The sequence below is a fragment of the Dromaius novaehollandiae genome, unplaced genomic scaffold (assembly GCF_036370855.1).
Source record: "Dromaius novaehollandiae isolate bDroNov1 unplaced genomic scaffold, bDroNov1.hap1 HAP1_SCAFFOLD_30, whole genome shotgun sequence".
NCBI lineage: Eukaryota > Metazoa > Chordata > Aves > Casuariiformes > Dromaiidae > Dromaius > Dromaius novaehollandiae.
In genome coordinates this window covers 1,074,870-1,094,421 of record NW_026991333.1, presented here as the reverse complement: position 1 = coordinate 1,094,421, position 19,552 = coordinate 1,074,870, and the positions used below count along the sequence as shown (strand labels likewise).

Below are 19,552 nucleotides of genomic sequence, written 5' to 3'. Positions count from 1 at the left end.
AAATTTTGAAGTTTGAATTTTGAGATGTTCCTCATTCAAGAAAATATTATGTTTCGGAATTAGGTGCCGTCCATACTTTCACTCATCAATACTTCCAGAAAACAAGCTCACTCCTCTGCCACGTTGACTCTCTATAAACTAAGTAATAGCCACCTGCTAGCTACCACATTTTACTAGTGGCATCCAAAATTATCAGATACCATACAGGTAAAAGATTATTCTCACTTGATGATTAAAAATAAATAAATAACCCCCCTGCCTTTCAAATGTAAGGGTTCACTTTATTAAAAGACTGTGGTGTATTAAAACCTTGTATTAAATAGCAACATTCAGCTGTCAATGCAACACAAAACAAAATACTGCCTAAAAGGTCTATTACATGGAGGGGAAAAAGAAAGTGAACTTTGGCAAGCACAAGATTGGTTTTTTTTTGATTTTGTTTGGGATCCTCAAAGATGTGGAGAATTGTTTCTGTTAATAAATCTAGGACCAAGCAACAGCAACCCACCTGGGCGATACAGAAAGACACTTATTATCTTGCCTATCTTACGAGAGTTCTGATTGTGGCATCTCTGCAGTTTCACATACACGGGAGGAATTTTCATTTTTCCAACCTCAGACACAAGGAAATGGGTTCAATACTGAAATAGGTAGGGAAAGGTTGCCTTGGATGTACTAAATATAGCAGATTTTTTTTGATTGTGAGATATTTGCTGCTTAGGGAACATGCTGCTCTAAACTACCTTATTTACTGTGAATCAAATTCCTACACACAGTGTGCAACGATGCCAAAGGCTATTCTTAATAGGTGATCCCTCAGTACCAGGCAAGGATTTCAACTGAAAACATGTGTAATACTAAAATGATTATACCCTGATATTGTTCTGCTCATGACCTTTATCTTGTGAACTGTTGTGACAACATTTGTGTGGTCACATTTAGGTCCACAGAAGAAAAACTCTAGACCACAAATTCTAATCTTGCCCCATCTATAAAGACCAAAGCTGAACTTTTCCAAACCAGGCTGGGAGAATTATGTCTATATAAATAGAATAGGCCTATTCTTTGGTCCTGAAGACAAGTTGCACAGGCTATCCTGCAGCCATTTGGCTAAATTCTTTTCACACCTCCAAAACAGTGGCTTTTAGTATGCACCTAAAGGCACATACTATCCACCAGACTACTGCAGACATTTTCAAGAAGTGCCCAAAATTGCACTAGGAGTTGTAACAGAATGGAACACTACAAGTGTCCACACCTGCACATATTTATTTATATGCTAACATACATATATATATATATATGGCCTACACAGCCTGCAGGTCTTGATAGAGGAATGAATGAGGAAAGCTGTGCTGAGTTAAGGAGTCTCATAACTCATGGGAAAGGTAAAGAAATGGATCCCAGCCTAGCACTTGCACTGCCCTTCCACAACGTTGTGAAGCCCTCCAGAAATAGTTTCACCCTGCCCCATGTGAGGCTCAAACTGTGTATGTGCATGCATTTGCTTATTTTCCTGAAGTATGTAATTCCACCAGTTCACAAATACATGCAAGCTTAGAACCTTAGTAGTGTTCTTTTGCAAGCTAACCTTTGTACTCTACTAAGTTTAATTTTGTAGATCATTTTTCCCATGTCTTAAATGATACATACTTTAGACGAAGCTCTAGGTCTCTGCACAAGGCTTTAACTGCTTCCGCATATAACTTCTACTAAAAAAAGTACATGGACTCTTTTACATTGTATTCATCTCCTTTGCCTCACCAAATTCCCTAAATCTAATATGATCTTTTCACCAGAGTCAATTTGTCATTTCCAGTTCTTTATTAAAAAGTCAAACATTTTATACATGTGTATATACATATGAACAGAATTTTGTAGAACACCTTAAAGCTTCTCCCCTTCCCTTCTGTTCCACAAACTAGCAAAAGACACTATAAAAATTTCATTCATATTTAAGAAAGGATATTTATCTAACTGCAGTAAAGTGTAAAATATAAATTGAAACAATTTAGAGATGGTTTTGACTGACTTACACAAATTAAGTACAAGATTTTACCAAACCAGCAATTTGTATGAGAAAGAAAAGGAAAAAAAAAAACAATTAAAAATATCAACTGCAATCCAACAATCTGTATTCAAGATACAATGGATAATTTTATTTATAAAATGGTCCTGTATCAGAATTGTTCACTGCCACACAATACATACATGAGATATGAAACTTGATCTACAAAGTAAAATGTTCTGTAGAAGCATGAGTTCTTGAAGTGTTCTGAATATTAGCCCTCATTTACTAGAATCCATAGCACAGCTTCAATTGGCGTAAGTAGAAGACTGGATACTTAATAAATACGTATTTAACACACAGTTAAAAAAAATACACAGGTGTATGAAAACTGACTGGAAGTTTGTACCGTTATCAGTGTTAATTGTCTTGGTCACGGTAAAAATAGCTTATACTAAAGCACAGAAAGACCTGTTAAGACCAGCCTGTCCTGATTTCATAGCAAAGTTGAGATGTATTGTGAACCCCTGCTTTCACCTCATTGTCCATGGCCAAAGGGTGCAAAGTCCTCTCAACATCAGACACAAAAAAACATTGCTGTTCTTGGATAAACATACAAGAAGGACTCATTACATGAAACAGTATTTTTACAAATAATAATAAAAATATTCAACACTTGCAATTCTTCTTTTTCTCTGCTTTAATTCTCTGCTGTAGTGTCTTCAGTTCAGTCATTACATTCAAAGTTCTGTAAACCCAGGTGACCTGAAAAGTATGAGTATTATTACATTCAACTCATTTTTAATATAATGTGTACACACACACATGCACACACACACATTTACTTATCAGTTTCATGAAAGAAGTATCCATTTAAATAAACACATACCACAATTATGATAGTCTTCACCAGAAGTGGTGCTGAAAAGACTAGTGAAATAAACATTCCTCTTGAATCAAAGTATTGGTATTTAGAAAATAGCCTGATAGAAAAGAAAAAAAAAAAAAAAAGAACATTATTCACTGTATTCCACACAACTTTATATGTTCATAATAGCTGTTCTACATGGATATTGGCCAGATTATCCCACTTCTTGGGAGCCCCAAGCATGGGACAACATTCTACTGTATCAAGCCAGAAGAAAGGGGTCGTCAATATCTAATCAGTTATGAACATTCATTACAATACCAGCCTTTCTTTTTTTTGTAAGGCTTTATTGTTTGACAGAACCCCCCCCCACACACACACACATAGTATCTTTCCAGAAAGACTATTAGTATTACTATAGTAATCTTTCCCTGTTACACTGGGGAAAGATTAGTTCAATGCTTACGGAAAAAAGTCATCAGTTTAATTCTGGTACACAGACTAAGTAAACCAGGCAGATTTTCATGATATTTATGCACATAATAAGCATATAAAATACTTAGCGATATTTTTGAGAAATGGTGCTTAACTTCACCTTATTAAACACAAACAGCTAATGAAAAAAAAAAAAAGCCCATGTCCTCTTTCCCTTAACTGTACTACTCTGATTTTCTCTTAGAGTTAGTTTACAACAATCCATGCAAACAAAAAGTGTTTTTCTTCTTTTGATTTTTAGTCAGTAAACACATGTTAACTGTTAGAAAAATTACTCTTTCCTATAAGCTAAGTTGAAACTATATTGCATTGTATGGTTTTGTCCAAAAGGATTTTATCAATCAGTGCAACAGATCTTCCACCATCACATTCTCTTGATGAGACATGAGTGACTCTTTCAATTAATGTTTTTGGTGGAATGATACAAAAAAATAACTCATGCATTTAAATGTGAAAGGGAAAACAGTTACCTCCAATTCATAGCTGCTAATTCATTTATATATTCAGCACAGTAAACTAAACCTACTGTACAACAAAAGAAAAGTATTGTTAGATTCAATACTTCTTTAAAAATAAACAGCAAGTTATCAGTTCTAAGATGTATACGTACTCTACATTAAAATTCCATGATCCTCAGAAAATTGTCACACATTTAACTACATAAAGCCAGTTCTGAATGTTTGAAGTGTCCCATATAGATACTAACAAATATTAAGTGATCAGAAAACATACTTGCAATATTACAAAGAGACATAAAATCCTGCATATCTGAGCTTACAGGAAGAGCTCAGTATACACACGAGTATTTTTTTTTTAAATCAGTATTTTTTCCATCAATCTTGTTGATGATTGCTTCTAAGATAAATCTGTAAAATAAAGCCAGCACTCCCCCCAGACTGGTATAGAATTAAGATATCATTTTAGATGCTTTAGGTTTTATATCCACCATTACTATCTAAAGCTAGTGTACTAAACATTAAGAGTAAATTCACCAGAATTATAAACAAGCATTTATGCAGTTCCTTCCTACATTGCATTGCGTCCAAGTCTTAAAAAGGTAAATCCCTTCTATTTATAGTTTTAACATTTTTGGTCATTAAAATATCTAGGAGAAACACTGTATTTAAAACTGCTTCACAGAAGTGTTTTGAATTCACTTATGAGGACACAGCACAAGCTTTGTTTGTGGTAGGTATATAGCAGAGCAGTCCGCTGCAGTCCAGTGAAAACTAGTATATCCTTATTCAACAGTTATATGTAGCATAAATGCATCAAGACAGCAAGAAAATCCATTGAAATCATATGTTTAATAGAAAAGCAATGAGACTATATATTATCCAATTAAAAAATTTCCTTGTTTTGTTTTTTGTGGAAAATGATACAAGGAGAAACTTAAAACTGCTTCAGTCACTTTAAAGATGACATGCCCAAACCAGTTTAAAAAAAAAATTTGGTGATGTGAAGGGGAATGCCATAATAAACAATATTCTGTATTGTTTTGGCATCAGCTGGGTTATCTTTGTATGGTACTGCACAATATAGATCATACTTATCATGTCAAGGTAAACCAGTGTGATAATTTTGTAGTTTCTTTAGTCATTTTTTACTTTGTACAACATAAAATATTTTTTATTGTCGATGTATCACCAGTGGTTCAATTTTTCAGGGACGTACAAGGCTGTGACTTGATAAGGATTTTTTTAAGCACTCATCTCGCTTACAGGAAATTTACATCATACTTGCATTGAAAAGCCATCAAAGATCAGTTCCACTCCAATTTTCAATGCAATTAGTGCTTGGGTGTGCAAATCCATGCTGGTAACACTAAGAATACTTTAGATGAAGAATCTAAAGTAAACCGAGCCAGCATGTCATTAGAAATTCTACATGCCTAACATTAAATTTAAGAAAGAAAATCCTGACTTTTTAAAAGGAACACTTGGGCCTAATGTGTTGTACACGTGGCATCACTATTTCTTCCTCTGTACTCTGCAGTTAGAAATGGATTTACAGAAATTTACTAAGATTTCTATATTAATTTTGGGAGGTAATTTACATCACTGAAACCTTAGTTTTAGCTGAGTTACGTATTTGCAGTTTTGAGAAAACTGTGATTCCCCTTTCAACTTAACTAGTTGACTAAATGATATTTTAAAATGTCAACATAGTCTTCAAGTGGAATTTTTTGCCTGTGATTCTCTTTAACTTGCTCATCCTTCCTCCATTACTCTGTAAGCATGACAGAACTGAGGCAGTGTGTACAGCCATAACTAGAACCACGGTGCTGCTCGCAGCACATGCATATAATCAAATCCATGACATCTTCTAAAACAAATACCCTCCGCAAGGCTACTCTTAAGCCAGTCAGCCACAAAGACAGAGCTTTGGTTAGGCAAGGCCACAGAGGATCCTCAGGCTGACCTCTGACAAATCCTGAAACAGCAAACACTGGTACCGCAACGGTAAGAACCAGGTTTGCTCTTCCTCATGCCATTCGCACAGGTGTTAGTCAGGCAGTAGACCAGATCCAGAAATGAATCCAGCCAAAAGCTGGCCATATTTCCTGAAGGGCAGCATTAGAAGAAGGCAGAGAGTAACTGCCAGCTTGTGAGAGTCCTTGTCTGCTTCTCTAGAGTAACAGCAATCTTCTGTGAAGCTGTGATACATAATTAACTATGAAGAAACCTTATTTATCACAAATCCTCCCTAAGGCCAAAGTTTCAAGTCACTACTTCATATAGTCTTGGAAACAAAACAAATAGGCACATATGCTATAACAGCTTCTGTGACAATGAAATGCAAGTAAGTATTATTGTGTACAGGCACATGTATTAATAAAAGAGAAATACTGCTTTGCATGCCCTTTAACTATTGTAAAGCATATCACAAAACCCAGTATTACGCAGACATATACAGAAAATTGTAATTACTAACCTAGAAGAATATCTTTAACAGTATTAGTGGCATAAAGGATGCAGGTGCCGCCTGCCACCCGAAAGGCAAGTTCAGGGAAGCAGCACTGCACACACTACTCACCCACGCAAAGGAAGTGCCCTATTTGCACCCGATAGTGCTGCAGAGAGAAGCACGTCAGGAGGAAGCAGAGGACGTGGAAAACCGCCAGCCCCACCAGCCAGGGCTCAGACCAGTCCGTCGTCTAGGGACAAAATTAAGACAGACTCGGCGATCACGCAAGCTCCATCAGGCAGCTTTCCTTTCCACACCCCACACGGAAGAGGAAACCCCCTCTCGCCCACCGGCCCCGCTCGCAGCCACGGGGCGCCCCAGAACAACGCCGCCGGGAAGGTGCCCGCGGCCCGGCCGCCCGCCCAAACGCGCCCCCCCCGCGCAGGGGCCGAGCCCCACGGCACCCCCGAGGCCGGCGCCGTCCGCACCCCTCCCCTCGCCGGCCCCGCCGCCGCAGCGAGCCGCGAGCGCCGCGGGGAGCCCGGCTGCAGCGAGCGGGGGCGCCTCACCACCAGCACAGTGCCCAGCCCCAGGGGCGCGCCCCGCGGCGCCTCCACGGCGGCAGCGGCAGCGCCCCGCCCCCCGCCCCTCCCCGCCGCCGAAGCCTCGCGAGAAGGCGCCCAACGGCTGCCGCCGCCCAGGCCCTGCTCCGCGACAGCTAGGGGCGGGGGGAGGCCGTTTGCGCGGTGTGGGTGGCGCTTCCAGGGCTTCCCGCCCCCCTCTGGGAGGGCAGAGGCGGCTCTCGGCAGCAGCGCGGGGAGCAGGGCTGCCCCGGTCTTCAGCAAGAATCGTCTTTCCTGCTTCTGGAACTGAAATTTTCTCAGTGGTGACTCGACCCTCTCAGAGAAACGGCAGAAACTCCTGTTAGGTTTTTAGTAGCTGACATACAAGAAGATTGGCAGAGAGTATTTTCTGTGGCAGTTTGTTGCATAGTGTCAGGCTGCTGTCAGGGCTTTCCGGGCCCTTCAGATCTGCAGCCCTGTGCCGTGTTGCCTCTTCGGTCTTCCCTCAGTAACAGTGCCTGGCTTCAGCTGCTTTAGGATGAAACTGCGGGAAAAAAAAAGGACAGTGTTAAGCCTGATTGGAAATTTCTGACTAGAAACCACTTGAACACTCCAGGCAGGAGCTTAAGTCTAGTGAAAAATGCTAATCTTGCAAAAGAAAAAAAATGGATTAGTGGGCAATGAAAAGGGGATAAGACATCTCATTCACACCTTTGTTTTTGCTAAATGCGTGTAGGTCTCGAGGAACCTACCAGTCTTAAAGACCTATCGCTCTTAAGTAGAAATTTCAAGTTCAGGTTCATCGGCTAAGACAGCAGGCTTCATGATCTTAACAGAATTATCTTTGTCTGAACCACAAGGCATACTGTTACGCAGTAGCTCTATGCTGTGGTTTTCATGACATTTCTATTGCTGTCATGAAATTATTTTTTCTGAAGGTTTGGCTTACCAGATCTGAAGCTTTGGCTTACATTTTTTGCCAGATCATTTTTATATGAAATTGGGTTTAAAATTTGATTCATGAAAGTTCATGAAGTGCTGCAGGAATGGGAACTCTGACAGCTTTTTTCAAAATGTTTGGAAGTGCAAGCAGAAGTAAACACTATAAACACTTACTCTACCATATAGACAAATACAGGCCTCAGTGTGAACTGTAATCTCTTTTTAGTGTCATACTTCTGCAATTTAGTGTGAGTTACCTAAAACTGAAGATGTTTTTTTCCATTTTGTTTTAGGATTTTGGTGGTCTTTTTCTCAGCAACAATAATATCTGGAGGTAAATGAATGGCTTTGCACCATCCTGCTTAATTTTACAATGCTTTAAGTAACAAAGGCTCTCATTTCTATTACTATTCTGATCTTAGTTTTAAGACTGGAAAAAAGAAAAAGATGTTTTCAGCCCACATTATAGATTGGGAAATAAGGCCAAGAGAAATTGACTTGTCATTTAAAAAATCTTACGATTAATGTACTAGATTAAATGATTTGGGATTTCTGTAAATGGGGAATCAGTTTCTTTTAAATTGCTCAGTAACTGACTAGAATAACTGTCTGCAACAGCTGAACAGGTTCAGTGAATGGAAGATATAGTAGATGCTTTATGAGCTGAATATGCTGGTCAGTGGTGAATCTATCATACAGGCAAGCTGGCTGGATAGAAAGTTAGTGGCTTATTATGACTACAACATACAGTGTTGAAAATTTTATGTAGTTTTTACTGTCAGGCACTGTAGAGAGCAGTCAGTGCAAGCTTTATCACAAAATACAGGCTGCTTCTATGAGACTGGCTAGGATAAAGTCAATAATGGTGTTTGTCAGCAGGTGGTAGCAGATACATAAGTATTACCAACACTTTTGTGTGATATAGGTTAGCTTTCATTTTTCATGGAGAATGGAATGTGAAGCAGAACATACTTAAAAATAACAAATACACACATTGCTCTTTTATAGGGAAAGGCCTGTACATTTTTCCTGTTACAGCTTCTCTGCAGATCCAGCATGCTACATTCAGATCTTAATTTTAAAGATACTATAGAAACAAGAGGTATGCAATATCAATGATGATGTAGAAATATTTCTGTTCTTTTTACTAAGAGTAACTAGACAAATAGGTTTTTAAAACTGAATCTCATTTTTCTATTGTAAGATTCAGATTCCTATATAATTTCTGTCCAGGCTACAGTATAATCCATTTTGATTTTTACAGGAGAAAAAGGAAAATGTATCCCTTTTAACAAAAGAAAAACTTAATTGTGCATAGGTAGGTATCTAAAATTACACATTTATATAAGTTTAGGTTGCTGAAGACCGAGCTCAATGACAAAAAAGATCTGCTTATGGCAGAGAATCTCAAAACTGAGTGCTAAACTATATTTTAATCATAGCACTGGGAGCTGGCCAGCAAATCTGGGTTTGTGCTAGCCACTACTTGGAAGTGCCTTTTCTACTTACTGTGGAAGGACATGCAGGTTAGAATCTCCAAGTAAATAGGAAGGAACTTTTGTTTTTGAAATTCCCCACACATACTGAAGTGCTGCCTTTTTTTTTTTTTTTTTTTTTTTGCCTTTCTTTAACAAATCTGTGAATTAGCAGGTAGATAGTTCTCAGTGATCTTATTTCATTAAGATCCTAAGTGTAGGTTCGTTCTTGTGGTATTGTATTCCTAATTTTTACCTCAAGAAGCTAATGTCCCTTGTAATGCAAGAGCTGTATTTAGAATATCTTTGAAAAATGAAATATCATACCAATATCTGTTGTCCTTGTACCAAGCCAGCCATGTCCTACACTCTTTTCTTCTTTGCCTTTGATACTGTTCTGTCTCTGCAGGGTATGTTCCGTTATGAACTGGAGTTTGTTTAGGAGTGATGGTGGTGGTGTGAGCTATCCAAGCTTTCCAAGCTGGGCGAAACAGAATTTATAATAGTCTCAGTTTAAAAAGGCAATTTCTTGGGGAAATGTTATTAGGAACTTTCTTGTTCTTAAACATCAATGAAAAATACACGGAATACAAAATAGAAATAGCTCATGACTTCCCTAATGTGACAAGATCAGTCCAACAACAGGCACGTCCTCTGATCATGAGTTGTTCACACATCAAGAAAGTCAGGTCACAGCTTGCGGTTATTCTGCTATTCTTGTCCTTAACATGCACATTGATTTATGGCTTTGCGTCTTTGAGGGTCTGCTTGGAGTTGGTGAGACTCAAGTTGTTACTTCATTCTTTGAAAGAAACCCTGAAGTTGGTCCCCAGGCATTTCCAACAACCTTTGAACATGGAACCATGATTTCTTAAGCATGTTGTTTTCAAGAGTACTGAGTGGCTGATTGCACCATATCAACGTGCATTGGCCCATTTTTGTTTGGCTTATTGCATTCTGACTGACTCACTCAGAAAGTGTGACCCCAGCCTTGCCAGACAAAGCAGTCTTTGGTGAATTAGGACCAGGTGAAGCCACCCAGTGCAGAAGTTCATCAACAACAATAACCTTGACAAAAAAGCAAAGTACATTACAGTTATAAAAAATGTTAGTAGGAGTTGGGTAGCAAAGTTTGTCTTCCTTTTTTGTCATTATTATTATTATCTACCTCAGACCAGATTAATCTCATCAGCTGGATCTTGACAGATGTAGTCAAGATCTTGTGCAGGTGGTGCTTCTGGCTTAGTTGCACTTAGTGACAGGGTTGGGTGCCCTTTTCTTGCTCTTGAGATGCTTCTGTTTGAAGTAGTAGGTGGCCTCCTTTACCAGGCAGGGCAGGTGAACTGCTGCTTCCTGTGGCTTCTCCCTACAGCAGTTGTGGAATGCTTGGGGAGGGGTTGGTTCTGAGGGCATGAGCTGAGTCTTCTTCAGCAGCATAAGGCAGGGGCTCCAGCATGGAGCAGACAGACCCCAGTGAAGATAATCTTGTTTCTCACGCTGAGAAGGAACTGGGGTACCAAAGGGATGGTGAGCGGGATAGCAGGGAGGAATGGGAGACTTAGACCCACTGTTGCCTTTTCTCCCAGGGGCTCTCCATGCTTTTCCCAAGGAGAGGGCAGGCTGCATTGCTGCTCCAAGGCCAGAGTGCCCCCACTGAGACCCTATCAGCTGTGGCCTCTGCAGTTTGGGCCAAGCCAGCTACCACTAATTTAAACCATCCCTGGACAAGGTTAATTGTTAGAGTGTGTCTGAGAAAGACATACTCAGTGGTGCGCCCTTTACGTGTTCCTGGAGGGTCAACCCCTCAGCAGTGGCACTGATCCTTAGATTTTAGGCCTTGTGATTTCCCCCTTGATTTCTCCAAGTCACTTTCACCTCCTTTTGTGCCTCCAATCTCCTTTCTCTTCTGCAGTCTCTTGATATAATCATGAACATGTCCAGGTGTCTGGCAATGCACTGGACCCTGCTCTCTGCCATGCTAAGCATGTGAGTAGAACTGAGACTCTCCAGGTGCATGTGGCAGGTAGCATGGGTGGCGGGGGGAATGGAAGGATTAATAGTGATCTTCTGTTTCTTCCTTAGGGAGGAAGAAAGCTGTCAAAAGACAGCAAGCTAGCAAGAGGGGCATCCCTCCACCAGAGTCTCAGTCAAGGCAGAGATGGGAGATGAGCATGTATGGCAGGAGGGACACGTATACCCAACTTCTTGGTATCCCCTGCTTTGCAGGGAGCCTGCTCCAGAGTTCTGCTCTGGAGAAAAGGGCTGCTCCTCTCTGCAACTGCTCCAAGGCCTGCTCTTCCTCCGAGTAGTCTGCTATACATGCGTAGAAAGTAGTTAACAGTTTGATTAGTGGTTTTCCAATTTTTGAAAGTAGAGGGATAAAGTCTTGCAAAAAGTTCATTCCGAAATTGAATGCAAGTCAGCTTCTCCTGTGGGAATGGGGAGTCTTATAATTAGCTCTACCCATTGATGAGCTGAGCGCCATTCATCTTGACCCTTTTTAAGCATCAGATTTTACTAATGGGGCTTTATCATGATTAATTTAAAACCTGTGTTTTGCATAACGCTGATTACTTCTCCAGTGTACTGTTGTACTTCGACTTCAGTTTGTCCTTGTACCAAAGTGTCATCCATATATGGTATGGCCCCGAGAGTACCATAGGCCATTCTTGTCCAGACTAGCCTTATCTGGGACCTCTACCCACACACCCTATGCCCATGGGCCTGGAAGCTCCACCTAATCTCTAGACTTGGCCCCCAGTCCTGGTCCCAACCATATTATAGGTGGGCCTATGCCCAGCATGGTCCCCTGCTGGTCCTGAGTCATTGACTGGACTTCCCAGGATGACAACTCATCACCTTGCTTTGGTCTCAGGTTGCTGTCAGTCTGACCTACATTATTCTATAATTCTAATTTTGCAGTGATCCAGACTGGGACTGACTGGCTGCAGAGCAGCACTTGTGGACAGCCCCGGGGGGCCTGGTCAACAAAGCGATCAATGTGCCCTGACAGCAAAGAATGCCAACAGTCTCCTGAACTGTATTAACAGAATACCCAGCAGGTTAGGGGGGGTGATTTTTCACCTTTATTCAGAAATCATGAGACCACATCTGGAATAGTGCATCCAGCTTCAGGTGCCTCCAATACAAGGAAGATAATAATAACCTAGAACATGTTCAGCAGAGGGCCACCAATGTGTTTAAGAGTTGAAACACTTGCCCTATGGGGAAAGGCTGAGGGAGCTGGGCTTGTTCAGCCTAGAGAATAAATGGCTTCAGAGGGAACTAACAGGAGACCCCCAATGCCTACATGGAGGTTACCAAGGAGATGAAGCCAGGCTCTTCACAGTGGTGCATGGTTGGAGGATGAGAGGTAATGGGCATAAATTGAATGAGAGGTTCAGGCTGGATAAAAGGAAAAGCTTGTTCACCATGAGGACACTCAGGCAGTAGAACAGGTTGCCCAGAGAGGTTGTGCAGCTTCCATCCTTGGAGGTTTTCAAGACTCAGTTGGATAAAGCCTAGAGCAACCTGGTCTGCCCTCACAACTGATGTTGCTTTGAGCAGGAGGTTGGAAATAACTCCTTACATCACTTCCAACCTGAATTATTTTGATTCCATGATTTCACAATAGAGGAAGATCAGCTTCTTAGTTGTGTTAAACAATATTGCATTAGTCTGAAAGTGAAATGAATGTATGGCTTTTTTTTTTTTTTTTTTTCCCAGAATCTTATTTCCTTAACTCAGGTTTGTGATTAAATTCCTCTCTTTCATCCAGTTTCTGTCAGGGCATTTTCCTCAATGCAAAAGAGCTTCAGGCCTCTACAGGCCTTCACTATTCCCAGACCTTACAGGCACTCTGAAATGCAAATGTCTTTTTGTTCCCTACCTACCAACATGCCTGCCTATTAAATTATTCCACTAAACCCACCAGAGATCTCTTCAGCATTCTGTCAAAGCCCTGCTGTGTTCTGGCAAAACAACCATTTTCTACTTCTCTTGGGGTCCTTGTCCAGGTTGGAAGAGGCCAAATTTAGCTGAAAGCAAAGAGCAGCCTTGACCGTGTTAGGTCCTGCTCTTCACTGTTCACTGTAAATGTTTGATTTCCTCTGAAGTTTTCTTAGTGCACTTATCTACACTTCTGCTCCATTTCTGGTGCCTTCTGCTGCCCTCCGAGGGGTGCTGGAAGGACAGGGATGGCTCTGAGATGCTCCTTTGCATTATGTTAATGTCAGTTTTCAAATGAGGCAGTGGAGGGGCAGAGACACATGTTGCATATGTCCTGCTCCCGCTGGGGCTTCTGCCTCTGGGCTGCTGCGTCTCAGAGCTTGGGGAGCTGCATCCAGCTTCAGGCTCTGGATTGTTGTGGGCAGAAGCATCCTCCTGAGCAGCACCTGGGTGTCCTGTAGGCACAAAGAGCCAGTTAGCTAGTTTGTACTGGCCCTCTGAAGAGAAAAGGGGACTTTTGCAGTGGCACCACGCAGCCCGGGCAGATGGCAAGCTGCGGCCTTAACACCTATGGATGTGAGGGGCAGTTCAGGAGATACAAATACCCCTGGGGGCAATATCCTGCACAGGGGGAGAGTTCTAGCCCACAGTGAGCAAGGCTTTGCAGAGCAGAGCTCTACAGATGTTTAACAGCTGGGATGCAGTTTGTGGTGTGAGGAAGGTCATTCTGAACTTCCGGAAAAGTGTTGCAGGGGGAAGGCACTGCCGGAAGGTATTGAACCCTCCACACCTCTCTGCATTGCCACAGACATCTTCCCACAGCCAGCTCAAGACCTGCAACCAGCAGCCCTGGGCAGTGCCAATCCCCAGTGCAGCCTCCTACCTGCGGAGCTGCCGGTGTGCTCGGGACACTCCTCAGCAGAGGGGCTGCAAGCCAAAGCCATGTCCCGCCCAAATATTGCTGTGCAGTTGTCAATGAGGAACTCCACCAGCACCTGCACACGGAAAACCATGGGTGTCAGTGCAAGAGGCAGAAAATGTGCTCAAGAGTCTTGCTGCTCCTGACTGACATTTCTCCAGTGAAAGCTGTAGCTCTGTGGCTGCAGCTCCATTAGGAGATCTGCCTGTCACATATTGCAGATAGCCCAGCTGAGGGGCATCCCCCATGCTCCCAGGTGCTGCTGCTGCATTTAGCTGTTGCAATAGCCATGGGATCTGTGGGGATGGCTCAGCTGTGCCCCAGTGGGGGGAGCTAGCTGGTGAGTTCAACATACCTTGTCATTCATCTCTTTCTGGACTTGCAGTGGGAGTGTGCTGTCCGTGCCTGGGCTCAGCATGTTGGGCCCAAAGCAGATGGCAAAGGTTGTGGGAGTTCATCCTGCTGCTCTCTGCGTTCTGGCTAATGTGATGGAGCACAGCCAGCACGGGCTTGAGCAAGAGACGATTTGGTCGGGGCAGCTGGTCAGCCACCCTGTGTGAACACAAGCACAACAAGCCATGACTTGAGGGGGCAGTGGCCACTGCTTCTTGCCGTGAGCAAGTCTCAAGTAAACTCCCACAAACGGTGCCTTCTCCAAAGAGAGCAACGCCTGTGCTTACTTTCACTACTTTACACAAGTCCTGTCAAGAAACCCCCAGCGGTAGCTGGGTATGTGGTTAAGTGCAAGATCTGGAATGACCAGATCTTGACTGCAAGGTGAGCGTTTGAGCACAGTGCCTGCTTTTCAGTAGATGGACAGTGTGAATGAAGGTAAGGTTGTCAGGAAACATCACAGGAAGCCTTGCAAAGGCCCATGAAAGCCTGTGCCTGTGTTGTGAAGTATCAGTACTAGCAAGCTGATAGAAATGGCAGGTTTTTCCATGCGACTCCCCATTTTTGGAGAAGGCCCCGGCCTCTCTCAGCCCCTCCAGAACACTATGACTGGCTACAACACTCACTCTTTCAGTTCTTCAATCTTTTCTTCCCTGCTTGGCTTCTCCAGAGCCAGCATCCACTTCTCGTACAGGGCCGCTGACAGGAGTTGGGAGGGGATATTGCAGAGGAAGTCCTGCAAGGCCAGGATATGGAGATGAGGCTTTGGACACCACGCCTGAGCCCACAGGGAGCACCCCCAGCACTTGGGCACCCAAGGAGGCAGCTTGCTTTGAGCTACCTGCTCTCAAAGGTGCTCACGGCCACTGGCAGAGCAGTGGGCTGCACGGGTCCCTGCCCTGCTTGAACATGCCTATTTGAGTGCAGTAAGAGGCCCTGGTGCCTATCAGCCTGGAGTCCACCCAGAAATCTCAGTCTTCCTCCCTGAGGAGGGTGCTGGGGAGGAGGAGGCGGAGGAGGAGGAGGAGGAGGAAGGGAGTTTCCCGTGGGCAGGCAGGAAATCAGTGGCAGAACAAGGGGGACTGAAAACCAGATGGAAAACACAAATGCCAAACTTTCCCAAGTCCAAAAACATGCCGTTTGGCTTCACTAGGGTATCAGCTTTGAGTCCCCCCTGGGACCATCCAGGCACTTGAGTGGGCCCCTGCAGGTTTGCAGTGTCCTCTCAGAGCTGCAAGGCAGAAGAATTCACCTTCAAGACTACCGCCAAGAGGTGCACAGGTTTGCTGTCCAAGCCAACGGTGTCCCCTTTGTCGAGGGCCTCCTTCAAGTCCCTGCGCTCTGTCTCACTGGCAGCTTTGCAAAATATCCCCTCAGTGGCAGGCCCTTCTCTGTACAGTATGGCCAGGAGATCCTGCAGGAGAAAGCAGATAGGGGTGGCAGAAGAGTTCCTTGGGTGAAGAAAGGCCCTTTAGCCTTAGGGGAGCATTTGCTGGAGACAGAAGCAAGTTTTTGCCTGGGAGGCGCACTCTGCTTTGCTTGGGTTTGCATCTAGTTCTCACTGCCGGTAGGTTACACTGGCAGAAACTTGGCCAAGTAACCCCAAGCCACCCTCTTGAGCACCTTCTTCAGGGAAACCCAGAAATCGCCATCTGTTTATGCTGCTGAGAGCTTCCTTTCAATGACTTCTGCAAGGCCACCAACATGCCCCTTAGGGAGCAGACCTGCTTCTCCTCTTCCTGCTCTGGGGTTGTCTCCACTCCAAAGTTACTTCCCGCAGCAGCTGCATGGGCCGCACAAACCCGCAGACTTGACCCCTTTGACTTGCACAATCAGACCTGACCTTCAGGCCTTGCCAGTGAGAAGTGAGCATGGAGGGCAACCCCCCAAATCCCTTGTCTGCAGAGAGCCACAGCCCAAGTGCTGGCGATGCTGCCGTGACACAGCCGGGAGCAGGGTAACTGCATAGCCAGGCTGGCTTACCTGGACTGGCTGGGGCAGGGTCTCCTCTTCCCCACAAAGACTTGCCAGAGGCTGCCCAAAGAGGGGGCTCTTGAGGCCAGAGTCTGGCTGCCCTGGGCAGTCCCCATTGGCCGAGGTTCGTCTTTGAGCAAACGGCCACAGGATCAACCTCTTCCTTTTCTTAGTCCCATCCGCTGCAAGCAAGAGGAAAGCAAAGGGCAGGTGAAAAAAGCCAGAGGAAAATTGTCTGTGTGCAGTGCCGTGTGATGCCGAATGCAGAGCAGAGCCGTGTGTTGAAACAGTGACTCTGACTCTGCGGGGGAAACTGGGAGATAGCTAAGGGCTTCCTGAGGGAAGAACCACCACAGCTGTAAAAGTGTGACCACCCCTCTGAGCACACCAGCTTTCCTGCTTTTTTCACCTTCTAGTGACTGTTTCCTCTGAGAAAGCAGGAGCACACAGGGCACAGAAAGAGCTGCGGGGTGTTTGTCATGTGCAGAGGTTTTGGGCATGGCAGAGGTTTCTGGGACCATCGTAAGGCAGATGCGTCGCTTGGACAGCTTGCAGTGGCGGCAGTTTTGGCTACGCAGTCTGAGCGTGCCCCATCCAAGGTCTGGCAAGAGGGGCAGGAGGGGCTCCTGCTTTGGAGCTGCTGTCAAGCGCTATGTGAGAAGGCAGCTGCTCAGCTTCTCTTTCCAACTCACCAGGCGAGTGGCAAAGTCCCTCCTCAGGAGCTGATGGGACCAAGACGGGGCATTGCTTGGTGCCAGCCTGCAAGAAACATGTTCAGATTACAGGGCCACCCCGCAGCAGCAAGGGCCGCCAGCGTGTCGCTGCAGCAGCGCAGAAACGTGTGAGCAGCTCCAGGGACAATCCTGAGGTCATCAGACGCCTGTGGAGGAGGCGCTTGGGTGTGGGAATGGCGTTGCCTCTCTGCCCAACACAGGTGCTGGGGGCACAGGCTGCTGCTGCAGCCGGCCACCCCACTTGACCCTGCAGACCACAGCCCCCAGGCAGTTTTGGGGTGCTGGTGGATGTCAAGAAGGCGCAGCCCTCCTGCGCTGCCCCCACACTAAGCAACTCCTCCCAGACCTCCCCGTGAGGCAGCTGGTGTCTTGAGGGCTTCCGTCCCCGCCACCTTCCCTCCTGAAACTCAGACACCTCCCGCCAGCACCTGGCAAGGGCCGGGGCGGAGCGAGCCCCTGATCTCTGCCGGAATCAACGTCTCCACGGTCCGGGCACTCAGCGGCACCGGCTAGGCAAGAGAGCAAAGAGCCAACGTGAGCAGCTGGTAGCAGGGGCTGCTGCCAAAAGCCCCGTGGTGCTCTACGCAGAGCAGAAACCCCAGGGACACTTACGAGGTTGTAGGAGCCAATGACCTTCACAAGGAGCCGAAGGGAGGCCAGGCGGGTGACGCGGGTCTCCTGGGCTCCTTGGCTTTGCCTGGGCACAGGGCAGGCACAAAGGCAGAGCTCAGTCATAGCCAGCCCTCGCTGCTCGCTCCCCTGACACCAGCCCAGCGCCTCCACACCACCCTCACACAGCAGACCTTCCCACAGCGCTCGCTGGCAGCACCGCTCTGCAACACCCCCGGGTCTGCTGCCTCCGGGCCTCCTCCGTATGGAAATGGGAAGTGGCAGCTTGGGGTCCCAATCCATGCAAGCAAGGAGCTGAGGTGACAGCTCCACGGCCTTGCTGTTCACGTGCCCTCACAAGGTGAAGCACCTCCTGCCGCTCTGCCCAGGAGCTGCCCTGCGCAGAGGGTGTCCCGTTCCCCCACCTCCACCGCTGCATTGCTGGGGGCAGCTCCCCTGGGAGCTCTCCACTGCCTGCAGCCTTGACGCCAGCTGCTGGCAGGCTGAATTCCCCAGCAGGGCTCACCTGAGGATGGCACTGAGCCACAGCTCCTTCACCTCCTGCGACCTGCGGCAAAGAGGAGAAACAGCCTCAGAGCCCGCTGCTCCTCCTCCCTCCTCTGCAGAGGCAGAGGCCCCCAGGCACATCTTGCCCGCTTGGCCCTGCTCCACACGGCCAGACACCAAAGCCCCCACTCGGTGTCCCCTGCTCGGTGTCCCCCAGGTGAGCAGAGCTGCAGGGACGTGGCAGGGGCAGGTGCCTTGTGCACACCTGGAGCTGCTGGTGGGTGCATCTGAAACCCAAGCGGGGCCCCTACTTTCTCTCCCCACAGCCTGAGCTGAGCCCCAGCAAGCCCACAGAGACCTGAAGGCCAGCACAGTGCTCTTTACCCCCCAGAACAGTCCTGGACGTGTCCCCAAGACTCACCGGAAAGTGACCACGCAGAAGTCACCGGGCCACACGAGGACGAGGCTATTGGCACATTTCAGGCCAAAAACCTCCTCCTCATCTTCCCACTCGCACACCACCTCATGCTTCCGACACAGCACCCAGAGCTCGCCGAGACGCACTCGGTGCTTCAGGAGGAAGGTGGAGCCGCATCTGCCGGGGGCAAGAGCAGAGTCTGACTTGGAGATTGTGTCATGGGGGCAGCCCCAGCAGCCCTCCAGGGCAGAGCCATTTCCCAGGGGCAGAGCCTCGAGGCAGCCACCCCAAGGCTCAGGCAGAAGAAAGGAGTTTCAGGCCCAGCGCACACAGAAGGCACTTCCAAAAAGTCGCTGCTGGTCAGCAGTGCCAGCAGGCGCTTCATCAGGGGCTGTGAATCAGGACAGCAAAACCAGGAGCCTGCCCCTTTCCTCTTACACCTCCCTGAATTAAAGGGAAAGGGTGTTCCTACCCGCAGTGCAGGGACACCCATGCAGAAGACTGCAGGTCATTTGGACACCAGTCCTTGTCGGGAGCAAAGGGCATCCACACATCGCATACGCAGTGAGAATAGGCAGAAGGCCTCCTTCTGGGCAGCCTCCGTGGGGATTTGGCTCCTAGAGGATCCAGATCAGCAATATTTGGCAGTATTGCTGTTTGTTGCAGAGAGATGCTGTTCAGTAAGGAACAAATGCAAAGAGTTTGGCCAAAATCCCTTCTCCTGCCCAGCTGTGGGCACCTCCATTGGCATTTAGGCTGCTGGGAAAGCACGTGCTGCTTTGCTTGTGCGGC

General features: G+C 46.0%; 1 protein-coding gene across 1 annotated transcript; it reads right to left on the bottom strand.

The window, feature by feature from the left end:
* Window positions 1-1,801: 1,801 nt before the first annotated feature.
* On the bottom strand, window positions 1,802-9,305 carry LOC135325813 (transmembrane protein 18-like). The gene is made up of 6 exons (XM_064503792.1): window positions 9,293-9,305; window positions 6,848-6,996; window positions 6,408-6,528; window positions 3,842-3,896; window positions 2,898-2,991; window positions 1,802-2,773 (listed from the first exon to the last, which is right to left on the bottom strand). Exons 1-6 carry the CDS (start codon window positions 9,303-9,305, stop codon window positions 2,678-2,680), a joined length of 528 nt encoding a protein of 175 aa, XP_064359862.1. The 3' UTR covers window positions 1,802-2,677.
* Window positions 9,306-19,552: the final 10,247 nt, after the last annotated feature.